Source organism: Rhinopithecus roxellana, chromosome 8, assembly GCF_007565055.1.
Source record: "Rhinopithecus roxellana isolate Shanxi Qingling chromosome 8, ASM756505v1, whole genome shotgun sequence".
In the NCBI taxonomy this organism is placed as follows: Eukaryota; Metazoa; Chordata; class Mammalia; order Primates; family Cercopithecidae; genus Rhinopithecus; species Rhinopithecus roxellana.
Genome location: NC_044556.1, coordinates 36,190,755 through 36,213,320, shown reverse-complemented (window position 1 = coordinate 36,213,320; position 22,566 = coordinate 36,190,755). Strand labels below are relative to the sequence as shown.

The following is a 22,566-nucleotide window of genomic DNA, read 5'->3' as shown; positions in this document are numbered from 1 at the left end:
ACATCAACTAGGCTGTGCGTCCCCTCCATCAATTTTTTTGAATCACCACCATTAAGAAATTTGAATGTGCTTTTTTTTCTTGAATCTTCTTTCCCCTTCCCTACTCTTCTTCTCTTCCAGTTCTGGCATAGTTTTCTAGGTTGGACATTTTCTTTTTCTTTTTTTTTAAATGAGATGGAGTCTCGCTCTGTCACCCAGGCTGGAGTGCAGTGGCACGATATCGGCTCACTACAACCTTGGCCTCCTGGGTTCATGCGATTCTTCTGCCTCAGCCTCCCGAGTAGCTGGCATTACAGGCACTCGTCACTATGCCTAGCTAATTTTTGTATTTTTAATAGAGACAGGGTTTCACCATGTTGGCCAGGCTGGTCTTGAACTCCTGCCCTCAGGTGATCCACTCACCTTGGCCTCCCAAAGTGCTGGGATTACAGGTGTGAGCCACCATGCCTGGCTTCTCGGTTGAAATTTAAGCAACCTTTGAGTAGTTACCATGTGCTTGAATTCCTGGCCTCAAGCTATCTTCCATACTCACCTCCAAAAGTGCTGGGAATATAGGTGTGAGCCAACATGACTGGCCTGAGCAACATCTGAGTACTTACTATGTGCCAGGCATTGTGCTGGATGCTGTGTGTTTTTGTTTTTGTAATTCCTTTTTTTGTTTTTCTTTCCCTCTGCAGCCTTGACCTCCCTGGGCTCAAATGATTTGCCCACCTTAGCCTCCTGAGTATCTGGGACCAGAGGTGCAAGCCACCATGCCCGGCTAATTTCTTTTTGTATTTTTTTGTAGAGACAGGGTTTCACTATGTTGCCCAGGCTGGTCTTGAACTCCTGGGCTCAAGCAATCCACCTGCCTTGGCCTCCCAACCTGCGTGAGCCACTGCACCTCATCCCATTCGTTTTTTACACAAATATCTCATTTGATCCTTACATCAGTTTTTTAAGGTAGACAGTACAACTTGTATGATGATGAAATTAAAGGTTTAGGAATATCTTTGAGTTTTCCATTTTATTATTCCTCTATACTTCAAACCTTTCATTTCTCATTGTAAGTTTCTAAAGTTGCTAAGTGTAAGATAACTGAAAAATACACTGCCATTAGCCCTGGCTTAGTGGCTCACACCTGTAACCCTAGCACTTTGGGAGGCCAAGGTGGGTGGATCACTTGAGGTCAGGAGTTTGAGACCAGCCTGGCCAACAGGGTGAAACCCCATCTCTACTAAAAATACAAAAATTACCCAGGCATGTTGGCTGGCGCCTGTAATTCCAGCTACTCGGGAGGCTGAGGCAGGAGAATCGCTTGAATCCAGGAGGCGGAGGTTGCAGTGAGCCGAGATCGTGCCACTGCACTCCAGCCTGGGCGACAGAGCAAGAGTCCGTCTCAAACAAAAAACAAACAAACAAAAAGACACTACCATCAAAGAAAAGTCATATAGTCATATGTTGCTGAAATGATAAAGAACCAACATCATCAACCTGCACACCTTTTGAAAACATCCAGAAATAGCCTTCATTAGTTGTGAAAAATTTTCTCATCCTCCTTTTTTGGGGTAAGGTAGGGGGAACAAGTTTGAAGAAGAAAGATAAATAATAATGATTACTTACCTACTTCGTTTTTCAGAATTGTTTATTTTTTTTCTAAGCTTTTCAAACATAATCTTAGTAAATTGAAGGATTTCTGGACCGACACAGAGGTATATCTAGATGTAATACAACAATGTTATAAGTAACGGTGCTATATTTTTGTGAAATTAAAATTTCCCAGCTTCATTTCATGGGAAGGAGTGGATGACAAAAAGTCATAGATAAATGATATTATATACTAAATTATCAAAGGCTATATATAACCAGGGTCCTACATTCTATTATTACCATTATTAAATTTGTAAGTGCTCTTCAAATTTAAAGTGTTATTAGTATTCTGTTATTTAAACTTTAGATTACTATAATCTCTTTATAATATATTACTAAATTGGTCAAGATGCTGCCTAAACTTAAAAAAAAGGACCATGTATTTGTATATATTATACTCTAAAATCCAAGTATTCATTTCTATACTTAAAACATCTTTTTCATTCAACTTCATTTTTGTTCCCAGGTTTTGCAAACCGTTTTTCAAAACCCAAAGGACCAAGGAATCCACCACCAACTTGGAATATTTAATAAAACTCCAGATTTATAAGAATATGGGCTGCAAGTACACCTGCAAATAAAACTACTAGAATACTGCTAGCTAAAATAAGTGTTCTATATGCGTAATATCAAATATGAAGATATGCTAATGTGTTAATAGCTTTTAAAAGAAAAGCAAAATGTAAGTGCCAGTTTTGCATTTTCATATCATTTACATTGAGTTGAAAACTGCAAATAAAAGTTTGTCACTTGAGCTTATGTAGCGAATGCTATATGAGAAACACTTTTAGAATGGATTTTTCATTTTTGCCAGTTATTTTTATTTTCTTTTACTTTTTTACAGAAACGTAAACTTCAAAAGGTTTGTAAGATTTGGATCTCAACTAATTTCTACATTACCAGAATGTACCATAAAAAGTTAAAAAAAGAACTTACCTTGTGGGTTGCAATACAAACTGCTCTTGACAATGACTTTCCCTAAGTTATTTTTGCCTAAATGAAGTATACCTTGTAAATCTTCCCAAATATTGTGGACAACTGGAATATTAAGAAAATGAGAAATTATATTTACAAAAATAAAATGTGCAAATAATGACAATTATTTGAATATAACAACAAAGGAGTTCAACTGCATTACTGATAAGTTTTAATCAAAGTCATTAAATTACCAATTCTAGAAAAGTGATCAATGAAATATAATAGCTATCTTTTGGTAGCAAAAGATATAAATTGTATATGTTTATACAGGATCTTTCAGATCATGTGCAATTTTTATCTAACCATCAGAAATACTAGTTTAAAATGAATTTCTATATGAATATGGATCTGCCATAAGAAAATTTATTTCAACTCTAATTTTATGTAGTGAATAAATTGGCGGTAATTGTGTTTTACAAAGAATCTACCTGACTTCCCCTAATGCATTAAAAACATTTTTATTTAAATAACTTTATTTATAACTTTTGGAAACACATAGTATTGTTTAAACATCATTTGTTCTTCAGTATTTTTCATTCAGAAGCCCAATAGGGCAAATTGAATGAAATATTATTAGCTGTCTGTTGTAGTACAATGTATCCAATAGATAATCAATAAACTTTTTTGTTTTTAAACTGACTTCATTGCAGTAGTGTTTAGGTAATACTTATCCAGAAACTAGTGAAATCAAACCACAGTAATTTTATCTGCTGAGTATATATATCATTGTAATCAATTACTTCCAAATGTCTTTAACAAATATATTAAAAGAATCCTAGGTAACTATGAGTCACCTAGGGCGCCATGAGTGCACCTGTAGACCCAGCTACTCATTCCTTGAGCCCAGGAGTTGGAGGCCAGCTTGGTCAATAGAGCAAGACCTTGTCTGTCTCTCTCCTTTTTTTTAAGTCAGGGTCTGGATCTGTCACCCATGCCAGAGTGCAGTGGCGCGACCACTCCTCCCACCTTAGCCTCCCGAGTAGCTGGGACTACAGGCGCGTGCCACAACACCCAGATAATTTAAAAAATATTTTTGTAGGGACAGAGTCTCACTGTTACCCAGGCTGATCTCGAACTCCTGGCCTCACGCGATCCTCCCGCCTCGGCCTAAGTTCTGGGATTGCCGGCGTAAGACACAGAGCCCCGCCCCGCCCGTCTCTAAATAAATACTTAAAAGAACCCCAGGTAAAAGCTAAAGGGAGGATGAAATTCTAAATGAATTTCTGAGCAGCAGCTATCCGTAGTGAACAGTGACGATTTGTGGTGTGTTCTCTGGTAGGCACACTTTTCAAATTTATGCAACCTTATCCTTAAGATTTGAAAAGAAAAACTTACAAAAAATCTTAAACATGGTTTTCCATCTACAATTTTTCTTAACTGTAAGGATATATTAAAAATAAATGCTAGACTTTTCCAGGCATTAGAGGGGATGTGGCCCGATGGCGAGGAGGGGCCGCCCCCACCAGGACCCCAAGCAGTTCTCGGACCTGACTTCGTAGGCCTGTAGTTGTAACCATAGCAATGCCCCAGATGCTTGAAAACATTTCTGAATTGCGGCCCTATCATATTTTTACAGCAAAACCACCCTTATTTTACATATTACTAAATCCTCTTTTCACCTTCATTTCATCCCTCGTCAAAGTTTAAAGGATGAAGATTTTTTTACCTGACAAAGGTTATGAGAGAAATACTAAATTTAAAAGTCACTGTGGAGACCACCTCCTCCGTGTAAATGAGGAAGGGTTATAGGAAGATGATAATGGGAACGCGCCGCCAGACTCTGAAAGCCATTAACATTGTTTCGGCCGTTAGGCCGGTTGGCGGCAACTCACCGCCCAGCGGCGGTTGCGTCGCAGCCAGAAGCGTGACTCCGCGCACGCTCCCTTTCCGCTCCTCCACTCAGAGCCGGGGACGCGGCGCGGGGCGCGGCGGAACTACAGCTCCTATCATGCTTTGCGCGGCACACGGTGCTTTACAATAGAAGCTCGGTTGGAGAGGCCTGCGGAGAAAAGCTGTGAACGGCCGCTTCCGGCATGTTCATCTCTGGACGAAGAACGGCCGACAAGTGGAGGGCGGAGGAGAGACTCCAATGCCCAGCGGGCAGTGCGCGGGCGGCGCTTGCGCGATGCGCGGACGGGGGGGCGGTCGGGCCATTTAAATGTGTGTTTGTGGGTGAAATGGCTGCGCAGGTCGGAGCGGTGCGCGTAGTACGGGCGGTGGCGGCGCAGGAGGAGCCGGACAAAGAGGGGAAGGAGAAACCTCCTGCTGGGGTCTCCCCGCGGGGAGTGAAACGCCAGCGCCGATCTAGCAGTGGGGGGTCTCAGGAGAAGCGGGGACGGCCGAGCCAGGAGCCCCCTCTCGCTCCCCCTCACCGGCGGCGTCGCAGCCGCCAACATCCTGGGCCGCTGCCGCTAACGAATGCAGCCCCAACTGTCCCAGGCCCTGTTGAGCCTCTTCTCCTGCCGCCTCCGCCGCCACCTTCGCTGGCACCTGCCGGGCCCGCTGTCGCTGCCCCTCTCGCGGCCCCAAGCACCTCGGCCCTCTTCACCTTCTCGCCTCTGACGGTGAGCGCGGCCGGGCCCAAACATAAGGGCCACAAGGAGCGGCACAAGCACCATCACCACCGCGGCTCCGATGGCGACCCCAGCTCCTGCGGAACCGATCTCAAGCACAAGGACAAGCAGGAAAACGGCGAGAGGACTGGAGGGGTGCCTCTGATCAAAGCCCCCAAGAGAGGTGAGAGCAGGCAAACTGCCTGACTTGGGTTCTAGGTCTCTCTCAGTTCCTATATCCTGCATTTTTAGTACTGAAAGACGCCAAACCCCTGCTTACCTCCTACTGCTCTACTTCCCTAAGCTCACTGGGGTGGACCCTGGATTTCAGATCGTTGACATGGTTTGATCTAACTACTTGAGGCTTCTCGCTCCGAGGCCGAGCTGTCAGTTACTAATCCCTTTGCCAGTCCCCCGGAGCCTCAGCATTTGTTTTCAAATTCTGCAGGGTTTCCGCGCCGCGTTAGATTAGTAGGTGGGGTACTAAAAAATGCCTTTCCAAAGTAAAGACATGTTGCTAAAATCCCTTCTTGTTTTGCTTGCTGGAAAGCTTTAGTATCCGCTCTTCCTTGCGCCAGAATAGTCAGGGGTATGGTTCCAGTCTTTCAGAAGGGAATTCATATAAAGGTTACACGACTCACTGGTTGACTTAGCTTCTGCAAGATAAAATATCAAACGCAATTAATCTTGGTTCTTTTTAATCTAGAGATAAAAATCATTTTAAAGTTTTCATATTATCCATTTAAATTCTTAGAATAGTCGTGTGGAAGTTTTCTCTACGCTTTGGTACTAGGAAATAGGACCAACAGTGCCTCTGAAAAGTGGGAATTTGTGCAGTAGATAGTAGAGGCTGGAATTCCAATTGCATTTGATTCTGTCTAGCACAATTTGTGAATCTGTTAATTCCAATAGCCCTCAAGAATATTTAACTAGAAAATGTCAGAGTATCCAATTAAATGTGGGTTCTAGAAAAATTGGATTGGCCAAAACTGATGTCTTCCTGTTCCCAAGTACCTGTAGCATTTATTTATATTCTTTGTGGAACAAATATGGTGCTTTTGATTATGCCATATGTTTGTACTTTATATATTATTTTATATAATTTGCTAGTTGTTTTTCCTCAGGAAGATTTAAAATACTTCTTTGTTTCTTAGTACTGGGCCAGTTAGGTTATTACATGTTAATTAACCGATCTTTCAACCTAAAGTTTTGTGAGTCTTGCATTCTTTCCACGTATTGGGTCTTAAGGCTAATCATTTTTTTTGGTGGTGCTATTTCCAAATAGTGTAGTTCATTGCAAATAATTGCTCAATAAGTATTTATTGAATAGCATTAAATTTTTATTCATTTGGTGGCATCCAAATCTTATCCTTGGGAGTAGTACTTGTGGCAAGATGACAGAATTGCCAGTTTTCACCACCAATATGCAATGATCTTGCTCTGTTTTTATTTTTACCTTTATTCCCTACTTTCTCATTTCGCGCGCGCGTGTGTGTGTGTGTGTGTGTGTTTTAACTGTACAGAACTAGAGGGAATCAGTAATCCTCTGGCTTAAATTTGTATTGTAGAAAAGGAAACTGAGGCCCAAAGTAGTAAAGAGGCCTGCTTAATCAAATCACAGTTAATTCGCACCAAGTGCAAAAAATTTAAATATTTTTTATAAAGATGAATTATTGACGTAACAGGGAGTAGAAACCAGACTCCTGAATCCTGCTTTGAGCTTCATCTCCAGGCCTCATGATGTTGCTTTCTCTTCCTGCTATTCATTTTTTCCACTCCTTTGTTTACCTTTTCCCTGTGCTTTGACGTTACAATGGCTTTATATCATCAAGGATCCCTGACATGGCCCTGTTTTATGGGGGATAGTGGCAATAGCATGTGTAATAATTCACAATCTGCTTCTCTGAAGATTACACAGGCCCCATGTTCTTTAAAAAACACGCTTCTGACCCAATGCTGACTGATAGAACTTTCTCAGATGATGGAAATTTTCTGTATTTGTGCCGACCAATATGGTAGCCATATGTGGTTCCTGAACAGACTTGAAATGTGGCGTGATTGAGGAACTGAAATTTTGATCTTATTTAATTCTAATCAATTTATAATTAGTCACATATGGCTAGTGGCTACCACATTGGACAACACCACTCTAAATATCTGTAGTTTGCCAATATGTGAAGAAGAGAAGTGGATTAAGATAAGTCCATTTAAACGTTTTAACTTTTGACTGAGAGATTGTTGGATTATATACCCAAACTATATTTTGGGTGAAAAAGAGTTTTTTGGTCAAATACATTTGAGAAAAACTGTATACTGTAGCCTTCTACATATGTAATATGAACTGGCAAACTGGCATTTTAAAAGTTTTGAAAACCCTACAGAAAATAAACTGGTTTAACTTTGTTTAATCCAGGCTTTTGCACATAGTTGGACTGATACCTTTCTTGTCCTGTGAACATCTTTGTTGTTACAGTGGTGTGCAGGAGGCATGCCTCTGGTATTAATCTGAGTTTAAATCATGACTCTAACACTGTGTGAGCCTGAGCAAATTGCTTTACCCTCTCTCAACTGCAATTTTCCTGTCTGTAAAATGGGATTGTGGTATTTCATTTATAAGGACCTTGTATGGATTAAATAGGGCACTGTGTCAAAAGTACTTACAACAGTGCCTGGCTCATGGTAGGCACTTAGTTAAAATCGGCCTTTATTATTTTATTATGCATGGTCCTTAAAACAACTCTAAGATTAATAAGGAGAGTGGGCAGATTCTTGTTACTTGCAAAGCTGTGTCCTTCCTTTGCTTATCCTCAGATTTTTGGAAACTATTTTAACTTTTTTTTTTTGAGATAATTAATGATTCACAGGAAATTGCAAACACACTCGAGTTCTTACCTTTTACCAGTTTCACTCAGTAGCTACATCTTACGTAACTATTGTATAATGCCAACACCAGGAAATTGACATTGGAACAATATATATGTAGTTATATGCTATTTTATCATATGTAGATTAGTGTAACCACCACTACAATCAAGATACAGAACTATTCCACCACCACAAACCCTTTACAACCTTAGGCACTCCCTCTGTCTCTCTATCATCCCTGTCCCCTGGCAACCACTAACCTGTTTTCCATCTCTGTAGTTTTGTCTTTTTGAGACTATTATATAAGTTGAATCATACAGTATGTAATCTTTGGAGATTGCCCTTTTTCACTCAGCATGATGTCCCTGAGATCCATCCCTCTTTTTCGTTGATGAATAGTGTTCCATGCTATGGATGTACCATGGTTCACCTATTGAATCATTCCCCTATAAGAAAGGACATTTTGATTATTTCTAGTTTTGGGCTATTATAGATAAAGCTTCTGTGAAAATTGATGTTCAGGTTTTTGTGTGCATGTAACTTTTCATTTCTTTGGTCATATGGCAAATACAGTTAGCCTTCTGTATCCATGGGTTCCACATCCCTGGATTCAGCCAACCTGGGATTGAAAATATTTTTTAAAAAAATTGTCTGTACTGGACTTGTACAGATTTTTTTTGCTTGTCACTGTTCCTTAAACAATACAGTATAACAATTATTTATATAGCATTTACATTGTTTAGGTATAAATAATCTGGAGATGATTTAAAATATAGGGGAGGATGTGCATAGGTTATAAGCAATTATTATGCCATTTTACATGAAGGACTTGATCATCTTGGATTTTGGTGCCCTGGGAGGCTCTGGAACCAATCCTCCGTGGATACCAAGGATGACTGTATACCAAGGATGTTTGTTTGTTTTTTAAGATATTGCCAAAGTATTTTCTGGAGTGTCTGTACCATTTTACATTCCTGTCAGCGATGTAAGAGAAATCCAGTTTCTCCACATTCTTGCCAGTATCTGGTATTGTCACTATTTTTAGCAATTTTAATAGATGTGTAGTGATATATCATGATCTTAATTTGCATTTCCCAAATAGCTAGTGATATTACACATCTTTTCATATAATAATTTGCCATCTATATATCTTGGTCAGTAAAATGTCTCTTTGTACCTTTTGCCTATTTTCTAATTGAATTGTTTGTGTGTGTGTGTGTGTGTGTGTGTGTGTGTGTATATATATATATATATTTTTTTTTTTTTTTTTTTGAGACAGAGTTTCGCTCTTGTTGCCCAGGCTGGAGAGCAATGGCGATCTTGGTTAACTGCAACCTCTGCCGCCTAGGTTCAAGTGATTCTCCTGCCTCAGCCTCCCGAGTCGCTGGGATTACAGGTGCCTGCCACTACGCCCAGCTACTTTTTTATATTTTTAGTAGAAACGGGGTTTCATTGTGTTGGCCAGGCTGGTTTTGAACTCCAGACCTCAGGCGATCCACTTGCCTCAGCCTCCCAAAGTGCTGGGATTACAGGCGTGAGCCACTGCGCCCGGCCCTTGAATTGTGTATTTTTTATTGTTGGGTTTTGATAATATTTTGCAGATAACAGGTGCAGCTTCTTTGTATGTTTTGCACATATTTTCTCCCAATCTGTTGCTTGTCTTTCCCTCCTTTTTGTTTGTTTGCTTGTTTTTATTTTTGTTATTTTGGTTTTTATTATTATTATTTTTTTGAGATGGATTCTCACTTTGTCGCCCAGGCTGGAGTGCAGTAGCACAATCCTGGCCCACTGCAACCTCCACCTCCTGGGTTCGGGCGATTCTATGTCAGCCTCCCGACTAGCTGTGATTACAGGCCTCTGCCACCGTGCCCGGCTACTTTTTGTATTTTTTAGTAGAGATGGGGTTTTGCCATGTTGGTCAGGCTGGTCTTGAACTCCTGACCTCAGGTGATCCGCCTGCTTTGGTCTCCCAAAGTGCTGGGATTATAGGCATGAGCCACCATGCCCAGCCTGTTTGTTTTTGTTTTTTGGGGAGGGTCTCACTCTGTTACCCAGGCTGGAGCACAGTGATGTGATCATGGCTCACTCTGGCCTCAACCTCTGGGGCTCAAGTGATCCTCCCACCTCAACCTCCTGAGTAACTGAGACCACACGTGTGCACCACCACACCTGGCTAATGTTTTTTGTTTTTGTTTTTGGTAGAGACAGGGTCTCTCTTTGTTGTCCAGGCTGGTCTCAAACTCCTAGGCTCAAGTGATCCTCCCACCTTGGCCTACCAAAGTGTTGGGATTACAGACAGGAGCCACTGTGTCTGGTCCTTTCTACCTTCTCAGTGGGATACTTCACAGAGCAAAAGTTTTAAATTTTGTTGATATCCGATTTACTAGTTTTTTTTTTTCTTTAATGGATCATGTTTTTTTTGGCATCATATCTAACATACCAAGTCCTAGATCCCAAAGATTTTCTCCTTTGTTTTCTTCTAAAAGTTTTATAATTTTAACTTTCATATTTAAATCTGTCATTCATTTGAGTTAATTTTGTACAGGTGTGAGGTTTAGGTTTCTTTTTTTTCTTCTTGCCTAAGGATATCCAGTTGCTCTAGCACCTTTTGTTGAAAATATTAATCTTCCATTGAATTGGTTTTGCACTTTTTTCAGAAATCAGTACAATCTGTAATGTAACAAGGTTTTTTTTTGTTTGTTTGTTTTTTTGAGACAGAGTCTCGCTCTGTGCTAGGCTGGAGTACAGTGGTGGGATCTCAGCTCAGTGCAACCTCCACCTCCTGGGTTCATGGGATTCTCATGCCTCAGCCTCCTGAGTAGCTGGGATTACAGGTGCCCACCACCATGCCCAGCTAATTTTGTACTTTTAGTAGAGATGGGGTTTCACCATGTTGGCCAGGTTGGTCTCAAACTCCTGACCTCAGGTGATGTGCCTCCCACAAGTGCTGGGATTACAGGCATGAGCCACTGTGCCTGGCCTAACAATGGTTTTTACAATTTAAAATAGTTGGAACGACCTTGTAGCACATGGAAATCTTATGAAATTTAAACTGTGTCCAGAAATAAAGCTTTATTGGAATACAGCTCTGTTCATTCATATATATTGTCTATGGTAGTTTTTGCACTAAGGTAGCAGAATACAGTAATTGAGACAGAGACCATAAGACCGCAAAGCCTGCTGTTTGACTCTTTTTTTTTTTTTTTTTGAGACGGAGTCTCGCTCTGTCGCCCAGGCTGGAGTGCAGTGGCCGGATCTCAGCTCACTGCAAGCTCCGCCTCCCGGTTTTACGCCATTCTCCTGCCTCAGCCTCCCTAGTAGCTGGGGCTACAGGCACCCGCCACCTCGCCCGGCTAGTTTTTTGTATTTTTTAGTAGAGACGGGGTTTCACCGTGTTAGCCAGGAGGGCCTCAATCTCCTGACCTCGTGATCCGCCCCTCTCGGCCTCCCAAAGTGCTGGGATTACAGGCTTGCGCCACCGTGCCCGGCCTGTTTGACTCTTTAGAGAAGAAGTTTGCCACCCTTGAGTTCACTTAGGAGACATGTTCCTTCCTGCACAGCAGTTCGACAGTATTTAATCGGAGTTCATGTGGAGACTAATTACGAACTATTACAATCTCAAAGATTTGGAGTTGTTCATAAACAGTTGAAACAAAAATTTAATCTGTAAATGCTAGGGTAAACTTGCTCATCTTCAAAACAGAAAGTAAAGTGATTTTCAGAGAGGTAAAGTGAAATGCTTAAAATTTTTTAGTTAGTGATAGAGCTGAATACAGAACTCAGTTTTTTTCACTCATGGCCCAGTTGACCTCTCTTTCTGCTATGCACACTGGGGTTGATTATTTAACAAAGAGATATTTAAATGTTGTTTTTATTTCATATAGGTAGTAGACTTGAGTCTAACTAAACTGGCAGTTACCTTTGTGTTTTGAAATCTTAATTTTTTTCTCTCCCTCTTATTGCTCATAAAAACATAGGACGGGCCGGGCATGGTGGCTCACACCTGTAATCCCAGGCCAAGGTGGGCAAATCATGAGGTCAGGAGCTTGACACCAGCCTGGTCAACATGGTAAAACCCTGTCTCTACGAAAAATACAAAAAATTAGCTGGGCGTAGTGGCGGGCGCCTGTAATCCCAGCTACTTGGGAGGCTGAGGCAGGAGAATCACTTGAACCCGGGAAGGGGAGGTTGCAGTGAGCTGAGATTGCGCCACTTGCGTTCCAGCCCGGGCAACAGGGTGAGACTCCGTTTCAAAAAAAAAAAAAAAAAGGACAAACATACTTCCTTAAAAAACCATCAAAAGAAGTAATGCTTCTTTTTAATTATTCTTAGGAAATTCATGATTTTAATATTTTGTTGAAAAGGAAAGGAAGGACAGTCCCCATAGGCTGTCTTCTCTAATGTCATTACATGACCGGATTGCTCATATGTATGCTCTTGTGAGTCATCATTCCTTTCTTTCTTTTTTTTTTTTTCACTCTTGACCACTTGCCTAACTGCTATCACAGAGTGTAAGTGTTCCTGAGCCAGACATTTAATGGAAATTTTCTCTCATGTTAAAAACCTGGGGTTTTAAGTCCAGAAGCACTTCTTCTTTTTGATGTTAGAAATGGAAAATTATTGGGATTATAAGGGAATTGAAATAAACAGATAATCTTATTTATCAGAACAACAACTGTAGGGACTAACATTTTTCTCTGCTCATCCTGAGAGAGGCAGAAACACCTTTAAGGACACGAAAAATTTTGGAATGGGTACTAAGTAAGATATTTGTTGAAGTAATACTCCCTTTCTTCCAAGCTACCTCAGGTCCATTAATTGTAACCAGATAATCTTAGTTGATCATCTAATGGGAGTGTTGCAGGGAGATGTCTGACAGTGGAGGCAGAAAGGAAGAGAGTGTAGTGTGCAGTATGTTAGAAGAGTTTGTTTTCGAGTCAGATAGGTGAGAAGTTTGAATCTTGGCTGTTGTCTACTAGCTTTGTGGCCTAATATAAATTACATATCTGGTTTCAGGCTCTGTTTCTTTCTCCATACTTAATTGGTTTGTTGGAGGATTAAAATGAGATAACATATATGGTCCCTATTAGACACTTGGCAGATAAGTTTTCTTTCTTCTTTCAGAGATCTTTCTTACGTGTTTCTCTTGATGATCAAGATGATAAGAGACTTATTGTGTGTCAAATATTGTGATGAGGGCCTATTATAGTCATTATCTCATTTAATCCTTAAAATAACTCTGTGAGATAGACACTAGAATTAATAATTTTTTTTTTTTTTTCCTCTGAGACAGGGTTGCCCAGGCGGGAGTGTAGTGAGGTGATTATAGCTCCTTGTAACCTCGAATTCCTGGGCTCAAGTGATCCTTCCACCTCAGCCTGTAGCTAAGCCTAGCTCACTCCTGCAGCTAGGACTACAGGCATGCACCGCCAAGCCCAGCTAATTTTTTTTATTTTTTATTTTTGTAAAGATGGGGTCCTGCTGTGTTGCTCAGGCTGGTCTTGAATTCCTGGACTCTAGCAATCTTCCTGCCTCAGTCTCCCAAAGTGCTGGGATTACAGGCATGAGGCGCTGCATCTGGCCTATGATATCATTTTAAGATGAGAAAATTGAGGTTTAAAGAGATTTATGAGCTTACCCAGAGAACTTAGTAAACAATAGAGCTGGGACATTGACTTAGGTCTGTCTAACTGTACACCTCCTGTTCTTATCTTAAATAGTACACTATATGGCCCCTAGAATACAACTGTTTTTGGCAATAATAGTAGTTAAAATGTATTGAGTATTATGTTCTAGGACTATTATGAGTACTTTACATGCATTTTTCATTTACTCTGTACATGAATTTTATGATGAGATACTGTTCTTTCCTCCAGTTTTACCAATGAGAAGCAATGCAAAGAAGTTAACTTGCAAAAAGATATGCTATCTCATTCATTATTGTCGCGAATACAAAATGATATAGCCAGTTTGGAAGACAGTTTGGCAGTTTCTTAACAAAACTAAACATATTGTACGATCCAGCAGTCATACTCTTTGATATTTACCCAAAGGAGTTGAAAATTTATGTCCACACAAAAACCTGTAGATAGCTGTTTATAATAGGTTTATTCATAATTGCCAAAACTTGGAAGCAATCAAAATGTCCTTCAGTAGGTAAAAGGATAAACTGTGGTACATTCAGACAGTAGAATATTATTCAGTGCTAAAGCGAAATGAACTCTCAAATCATAAAAAGACATGGAGGAACCTTAAATGCATGTTACCAAGTGAAAAGAAGCCATTCTGAAAAGGCTGCACATTTTATGATTCCAATTATATGACACTCTGGAAAAGGCAAAAAACTATCAAGAACGTTAAAAGATCAGTGGTTGGTAGGGGTTTTGGAGAGGGATGCATGAATAGGCAGAGCACAGAGCATTTTATAGGACAGTGAAACTACTCTTTGTGCTACTTAATTAACAGTGGATACATGTCATACATTTATCCAAACCCACAGAATGTACAACACCGAGAGTGAGCCTGAATGTAAACCATGGACTGTGGGCGGATAATGATGTGTCAGTGTAGACTCATCAGTTGTAACAAATATTCCACTCTGGCTGGGGGTGATGATAATCAGGGAGACAGACTATGCATTTGTGGGAGCCAGGTGTGATTATAGTTCTAGGAACCTGAAACTGCTCTAAAAAAATAAAAAAAGTAAAGGCTTAGGGGAAAAAAGTTATACTTCTAGAAAGTATACTAGAAAGTTGTACGTACAGAACAGGGATTTAAACCTAGGCAGTGCTGTTAAAACACCATGATATAGAGAGATGGTGGGTAAAGTAAGGCAGTGTTAAAAACATACAATGATTCACAAATGTTTGGCTTTCAAAATGAGTAGTTGTTTGTTTTTCCTTTTTAGTCAGGTATTTATAGAGAACTGGAAGAACTCTCAAGAAGACTGAAAATAATTTCAGAAAACAACTTTAGTCCTTTAAAAAATTATGAGTAATAAGATGTAAGCAATTACACTTGTTTTGCTTTTGCTCATCTATGATTTTTAGGAATTGAAGATACTACCTTTTTTTTTTTTTCCCCCAGTTCTAAGTCATAATTCGAGTGTAAGAATTGCTGTTAAGACCTTACGTTTTGTAGGCCGGGCATGGTGACTCATGCCTGTAATCCCAACACTTTGGGAGGCCAAGGCGGATAGATCACTTGAGGTCAGGAGTTTGAGACCAGCCTGGCCAACATAGTGAAAGCCCTGTCTCTACCAAAAGGTACAAGAATTAGCTGGGCATGGTGATGTGCACCTGTAGTCCCAGCTACTTGGAAGGCTGAGGTGGGAGAATCACTTGAACTCGGGAGGCAGAGGTTGCGGTGAGCCGAGATTGTGCCACTGCCCTCCAGCCTGGGCGAGAGTAAAAAAAAAAAAAAAGGAGAACTTAATAATGTGGATAGCTATTTTTTGCATTAATGAAAACTTTCAGTAGTGTGAAATAAGATGACAATAATTGATAATATTGGAAGTATTAGCACACATGAGGATGTTATTAATAATGTCATGTATTGATAATGACCTTTTTAAGGACAGCCAGCAATTTGTTTCTTAAGTGAATGTTTATATCTTCCTCTGTAGAATTATGTATTTCTCTTTATATTTAATCACACAGTTGGATATGTGAAAGCTTTTCTAAATCACAGGTATAGTGTAGGTTGGCTCTTTTTCTATAAAGAACTGTAGTCAATAAATTTTAGCTTTTACACTATGGGGAAATACTAAAAATGTGCTGAATAGATTCTCTGTTGTAAGCTAAAACCAGAAATAGAAAGGTTGTGAAGACTTTGGACATTGACTTTCAAATAACGTTTTTAATTCAAGGCAGGACAATTGTTATTTTTCTCATAAAGCAACAGTGGCCAGCGTTTGATAATAACCTTTAATAACTTTTGTATACATATGCCATTCTCAATTAGTTGCCACCTTGATAATTCAATAATAAATTTTGTTTCCTTATGGAGATTTGTTAGCCAGTATGAAATGGGTAGTCTTAAATTTCTCTGTAAAAAAGTCACGCTTTCTGTATCTTAGCCTAAGTTAGATAGATAAAAGTCAAAAGCTGGGGCCGGGTGCGGTGGCTCACGCCTGTAATCCCAGCACTTTGGGAGGCTGAGGCAGGTGGATCACTTGAGGTCAGGAGTTCGCTACCGGCCTGGCCAACATGGTGAAACCCTGTCTCTACTGAAAATACAAAAAATTAACTGGATGTGGTGTTACATGCCTGTAATCCCAGCTACTCGGAAGGCTGAGGCAGGAGACTCTCTGGAATCTGGGAGGCAGAAGCTGGAGTGAGCCAAGATTACGCCACTGTACTCCACCCTGGGCAACAGAGCGGGACTCAGAAAAAAGGAAAAACAGGGTTAGTGAGAAGATAGCTTGAGATTTACTTCATATTTAAAATTTTTATCATGTTGATTTATGAGATTACAATGTAAGGTTCTTTTCTTTATACAGTGGTTTTCTCTTTTTGTTGTTTTTGTTTTTGTTTTTTTTTGAGATGGGCCATGTTGGACTAACTGAATGGTTTTCATATAAGTGACTTTTGTGAAACCCGTATAAGTGAAACCTACAGAGACTTGGCCATGTTATAAATACCACTGGAAAGTTGATAGTAATATAGAAAATGTGTTACAATCAGCGCCGTTCCTTCTTGGTGCTAATTTCAGTGGCAGATCTAGGTCGCAATTCATTTTCTGCATACCAAGTACCTCTTTAGAAGCTTAAAATAACAAGATCTATTTGGAGATATTTTCTTTTCTTGTTTTCCTGTGAAATTCTAAAACATTAATAGCAGAGGGTAATTAGATGACTATTTTTAAATTGGTCTAACCTTTATATTGAATGGCATTAACAGTTGCTTGGGAGAATTGACTAAGTTACTGATTTGATATTGGGGAAAGTATTTAGATTAATTTTATTTGGTAAGAAGTATAAATGACTATTACTAAGTGTTTAATTCTCAATATCTCAAATATTTAGTTGTATATAGAATAAAAGATGACTTTTTCTCTTGCCAGGTTAACAGTATTTTGATTATATGTAAATTTTGGTATCTGGTCACAGTTTAATTACAAGTGATATTTGCAAATAAAGGGTTTTCATTTTATTGTTCTTAGAAGGAAATATTAAATACAATGAAAGTTATTTGGCATTGGAAAGTCTTTGACTTGGTTTTTTAAGTATTTTATTTAGAAGGTTTTATAAGCCTTGTAATAACTAATTGACTTGAAGTGATTTTATATAGAGTACTGGAACTGTTACATATTTACGTATTGTACCAAGTAAATTCTTAACTCTAACATTTGTTGAACTTACTCTTCTAGATGTAATAATAGGATTAATTGGAATATTTGTCTTAACTCCAAATTACTTCAATTATGTTAGAAAAAATGATTGTTTGGTGGGTAAATTCTATACAGTAAATACTAGACCAAACTTGAAGGTTGGTCAGGACTGTACCTGGTATTTCATCCTGAAAGTTTCCTGCTAGGTATATTTTCCAACTAGTAAACAAAAGATGTCATTCCATCTTGGGCTTGTTAATCCATGATAATCCTTTAAAAATTAAAAGTAAGTTTTTAAATTATAAAAGTAATATGTTTATTGTAGAAAATTAGAAAATACAGATAAGCAGAAAAGAAGCTAGACATTTAGAATTCTACCACCAATAGATAACTACCGTTAATAACTTGGTATATATTTCTCCAGATATTTTTCTGTGTGTGTGTGTGTGTGTGTGTGTGTGTGTGTGTGTATAAAGCATCTATAGATCAGACTTTTTCATCTCTTTAGGTCCTTTTCTTCTTTCTGGGAATATTTTCTCCTAGACCTTTACATGCCTGGCTTGTCTTATTCTTTAGGAATCACTCTCAATGTTACCTCCCCAAAAGAGCTTCCCCCAAACTTAATGCATCCCACTTATCACTACCTGGTACTTTCTTTTTCTTGTACAATTAGATCTTAAGATCCAAGAGATGCCAGGCACCATGGCTAACACCTGTAATCCCAGCACTTAGGGAGGTAGAGGCAGGAGTATAACTTGAGCCCAGGAGTTGGAGACCTGCCTGGGCAACATAGTGCGACTCCATACTCCTCAAAAAGCAGGGAGAAAAAGATCCAAGAGATTGGGGATTGTGTATGTCCTAGTCAGCACTGTGGTCCTAGTGCTCAGGAGTATACCTAAGCACTTAGTAGGTACTTAAATGTTTGGATGAATGAATGTTTATATAAACATGGGATCAGAATGTACATGTGTTAAGTGTTCAGGAAAGGAAGGTAAGATATACATCCCTGAACTTAGATTGCTGACAGTCAAGGGGAGGGTAGAAAATGAAGTGTTAATAACACAGAGTATAAGTGCTGAAATGGTGATGCAAAGCTAAGGGAGCACTAGCAGGAGTAGCTATCCAGATTGGGTGGGGAAGAAAAAGCTTTCTGAAAGAATGACAGTCTAAGCATTTTGTAACTTTCTAATTTTTATGTCAGTTTTTTCATCTATAATATTATTTATTTATTTATTTTTTTATTTTGAGACGGAGTCTTGCCCTGTCTGCCAGGCGGGAGTGCAGTGGCGCCATCTCAGCTCACTGCAAGCTCCACCCCCCGGGTTCACGCCATTCTCCTGCCTCAGCCTCCCGAGTAGCTGGGACTACAGGCGCCCGCCACCACGCTTGGCTAATTTTTTGCATTTTTAGTAGAGACGGGGTTTTACCGTGTTAGCCAGGACGGTCTCGATCTGACCTCGTGATCTGCCTGCCTCGGCCTCCCAAAGTGCTGGGATTACAGGTGTGAGCCACTGCGCCCAACCATCTATGATATAATTTATAATGGCTGGTAGTATTTTATAATATGTAACTACCAGAGGTTAATCAGTCCCCTGTTATTAGACATTTAGAGCATTCCCTATTGTGTTGTTTTAAATAATACTGTCATGAATATCTTTATATGATCTTCAATTATTTTCTTAGATAACTTTTACTTGGAAGTGGAATTTCTGAGTCTGGGGATTAGAAATATTTTTTAAGACTTCTGACACGTATCATGAAATTGCCTTTCAGAAAGTTGTACCAGTTTAGTAGCAACTTACTACTTCCAGCAACAGTAGTTGAGAATGATCAGAAACCACAAACTTTGCCAACTTGATAGGAAAAAATGACATCCCATGGGTTACTTTGCCTTTGTTTGATTAGCCTGTATGTATCATAGTAATTCATAGGCCGACAGCAAAATACGCCCAGCTTAAATTTAAATTTTATGATGGTAACTGAACAAAAAGATCTATGTTAACATAGATTTAAGAATTGTCATATTTAGCTATCGTATAATGTTTCATACCGTTGCTATATCATGATTTATTTAACCATTCTCTGTTTTTTGGATGCGTGAATTATTTCTGATTTTTCTCCATTGTCAGTAATACTGCTTTGAAAAATGGATACCTTCAGTTCTTTTAATCTTTTCTTCAATCCAGAATATTATTATATTTTAAGATCTCTGTCTCATTTGTTTTCTAACCACGTAAGTTGTAATAGCAAATTCAGAGAAATTGAGGATAGGCTATTTAATGAGATCAAGTACCTTAAGAAGCTTGTATGTTGACACTAGTCCTAGCAACTAACTTCTTTTTAATTATTGTGGCCAGAAACACCAGATGAAAATGGTAAAACCCAGAGAGCTGATGATTTTGTCTTGAAGAAAATAAAGAAGAAAAAGAAAAAGAAACACCGAGAAGACATGCGAGGAAGACGCCTTAAAATGTACAATAAGGAAGTACAAACCGTCTGTGCTGGCCTGACCCGCATCAGTAAAGAAATTCTCACCCAAGGACAAATAAATAGCACTTCAGGACTTAATAAGGAGTCCTTCAGGTATCTGAAAGATGAACAGCTGTGCCGATTAAATTTGGGCATGCAAGAATATCGGGTACCCCAGGGAGTACAGACACCTTTTATGACTCACCAGGAACATTCTATTCGTAGAAATTTCTTAAAAACAGGTACTAAATTTAGCAACTTTATTCATGAGGAACACCAGTCCAATGGTGGTGCTCTTGTCCTTCATGCTTACATGGATGAACTCTCATTTTTGTCTCCAATGGAGATGGAGAGATTTTCTGAGGAGTTTCTTGCTTTGACATTCAGTGAAAATGAGAAAAATGCTGCTTACTATGCTTTAGCAATAGTGCATGGAGCGGCTGCTTATCTCCCAGACTTCTTGGACTACTTTGCTTTTAATTTCCCCAACACTCCAGTGAAAATGGAAATTCTGGGCAAGAAAGATATTGAAACAACCACCATTTCAAATTTTCACACTCAGGTAAGATAAATGTTGTTAAAAATTATTTAGTAAATACGTTTCTAAACAGAATTAACCTCATTCTGTTGCACAGCACGTACCAGTACATTTTTGGTAACAAATTTATGGTAATAAAGGTGCTTCAAATTGTTTGGCTCTTCCTTTCATTGAAAAATCTTAATTACTGAGTTCTTTGGGGTGGGACTTCTTATTTACTGGAAGGAATGCTTTATACTCATGTATCATTACAAACCTTTATGGAAAACTAGCTTGAAAACTTAACTGGTCTTTCACAAATCAGGTAATGTTAATATGGAGGATGTGATTGAGATCTGGTAGTCTCAGAATAACTTTAGTTAAGGTTTGCTTTTATATCATAATGAAACACATGAGGGCATGGGCCTGCTTATTTGCCAGGTTTTTGGAGTTTTTATATCTCTTTCAGTAACTTGTTGGCAGTCCATCCCAGAAATATACCCCAGTTATGTGACTTGGAAGTGTCATTAGGAAGACCGCTATAGCCTCTGCTCCTTCTGCCTATGCATTGTTGTAGGTGAAGACATTTTTTGAAGCCTTGCTTGGGCAGCTAGGCTTAAGTCAGCAGGGAAATGTCTGCTTCTTAACCAGTGGTTTTAACCAAACATTTTTTTCAGTGAAGTTATTTTAGGGCATAAGAAGTTAATAATGTGTCCTAGTTTTTTTTCTTACTTGCTTTTCTCATAACAATTGAATATGAATGGTCAGCTGTAAGTTTGTGCAGTATATATTATAAATTCAACTTTAGTGGAGACTCACTTTTTAAACTTTTATGATTGTACGTTCTGTTTTTTCAGGTTGTCTAGTAATTTGCTGCCATTCTTTTCCCTTAAGATTTTTTTTTTTTTTTTTTTTTTTTAGGTAAATAGATTGTTGCCATAATAAGACTCTCAGCTGCCTGAATTATAGTGGTTTCAAGCCACTTAGATTTATTTGTAACCTCCTCTAACTTGAATCTTTTTAGTGAGTCTTACCATCTTTGCCTCCAATGAGGGGAGTATCCAGTTTAGATTTATGAGCTTCAGAATTTCTCTAATTGAAGTTCTCTCTGCAGTAGAGAGAGCAGGAGCAGCCAATGTGGAGAGGTCGCAAGATGGGGCTGCCCACGATGTTGGAACACCATGTGCAATAAAGGGCTTCGTCTTGGATTTTGGCCTTGTTACCACAACCAGGTACCGAAGTGCTGACTTTTGTAGTAGATTTTCTTTTTTCATTTTCCTTTTTTTTTTTTTTTTTTTAAGTTTTGCCCTTTGAAAGTCAAGGAATTCTATTTTTATAAATATTGCAGATGAGACCGAAAACATTTCTCCCAGTATAGTCCATAATCCCCATAAGTTGCCTATTTAACAAGGAAAGATATCGCTGAGAGCAGAATCAACATGCTGTATCATTTTTTTAGTTTAGAAAAATGCAGCAAATTTTCTCTTTTGATAGACCAGCAAGCATTTCTGAGAAATAAGCCAGAAATTTGGGGGAAAACTGTCCCAGTTTTGTAAGGGTGACTTTTTAACATTCGTGTTAGTTAAAGTGGATCAAATTTGTATGTCAACAGACAGTATCCAATCTAAATAGTTAATAAAAGAAAATACCTTGAAATATTCCCTGCTGATTTTTGTCCTCCAATTAATTTTTTAAAATGGAGCTGAAATTTAAATGACTGTACCAACAACTTACCTTGATATTTACTATGAGATTTAAAAAATAACCACTTTTTAAGAACGTATCAGATTATTATTAGATTACATATTAAACACTTCAACCACATAAGAATATTGAGGACTGTTGAATGAGTCCTGTGCTCTCGTGGTCCTGAAACTTAATTTGATTTATAAATTTTCAGTCATTAGAGAAGAGTATGGTGTGGATATGGGAGGTTTGATTAGCCCACTAAACTTTTAAGTTTGCAACTTTAGCAGATGTTGGGATAGAAGTTAACACAATAGTTCAAATGTATTTAGCACTTCATGGTTTATAGAAATGCTTTCACATTCATATCTGAATATTTGAAACAACCGAGTGGGTAGGTAGGTAAGCAATTTTAGCTCTGTTTCCCATGGAAGAAGCTGAGCCTGGGAGATGTTCATTGTTTGTTATCCAAGGTCATATAGCTAGTAAGTAGAAGAGTCTAGATGCAAACCCAGGCCACCTGAACAATGTTCACATCGT

The 22,566-nt window shown here is 39.0% G+C and overlaps 2 protein-coding genes and 1 long non-coding RNA gene across 8 annotated transcripts in view; 2 read left to right on the top strand and 1 right to left on the bottom strand.

Annotated features, from left to right (window-relative positions):
- Positions 1-3,246, top strand: part of PTPN22 (protein tyrosine phosphatase non-receptor type 22) — a 63,837-nt gene extending 60,591 nt beyond the window's left edge. For 5 of the 6 annotated variants that reach the window (XM_030935116.1, XM_030935118.1, XM_030935115.1 and 2 more), the window contains one exon: positions 2,096-3,246. In XM_030935116.1, coding sequence (XP_030790976.1) covers positions 2,096-2,160 — 65 coding nt within the window. In that variant the 3' untranslated portion in view covers positions 2,161-3,246. The remainder of the gene's footprint in view (positions 1-2,095) is intronic. The other variant, XM_010371978.2, reaches the window with a different exon arrangement.
- On the bottom strand, positions 1,380-4,412 carry LOC115899033. The gene is made up of 3 exons (XR_004058637.1): positions 4,274-4,412; positions 2,566-2,667; positions 1,380-1,697 (listed from the first exon to the last, which is right to left on the bottom strand). It is a non-coding gene; the product is annotated as an uncharacterized LOC115899033 (long non-coding RNA).
- An 84-nt stretch (positions 4,413-4,496) lies between these two features.
- RSBN1 (round spermatid basic protein 1) overlaps positions 4,497-22,566 on the top strand; it is a 51,312-nt gene continuing 33,242 nt past the window's right edge. Inside the window, exons 1-2 of the mRNA XM_010371984.2 lie at positions 4,497-5,343; positions 19,712-20,385. Of these exons, the coding sequence (XP_010370286.1) occupies positions 4,641-5,343; positions 19,712-20,385 (1,377 nt within the window). The 5' untranslated portion in view covers positions 4,497-4,640. The remainder of the gene's footprint in view (positions 5,344-19,711; positions 20,386-22,566) is intronic.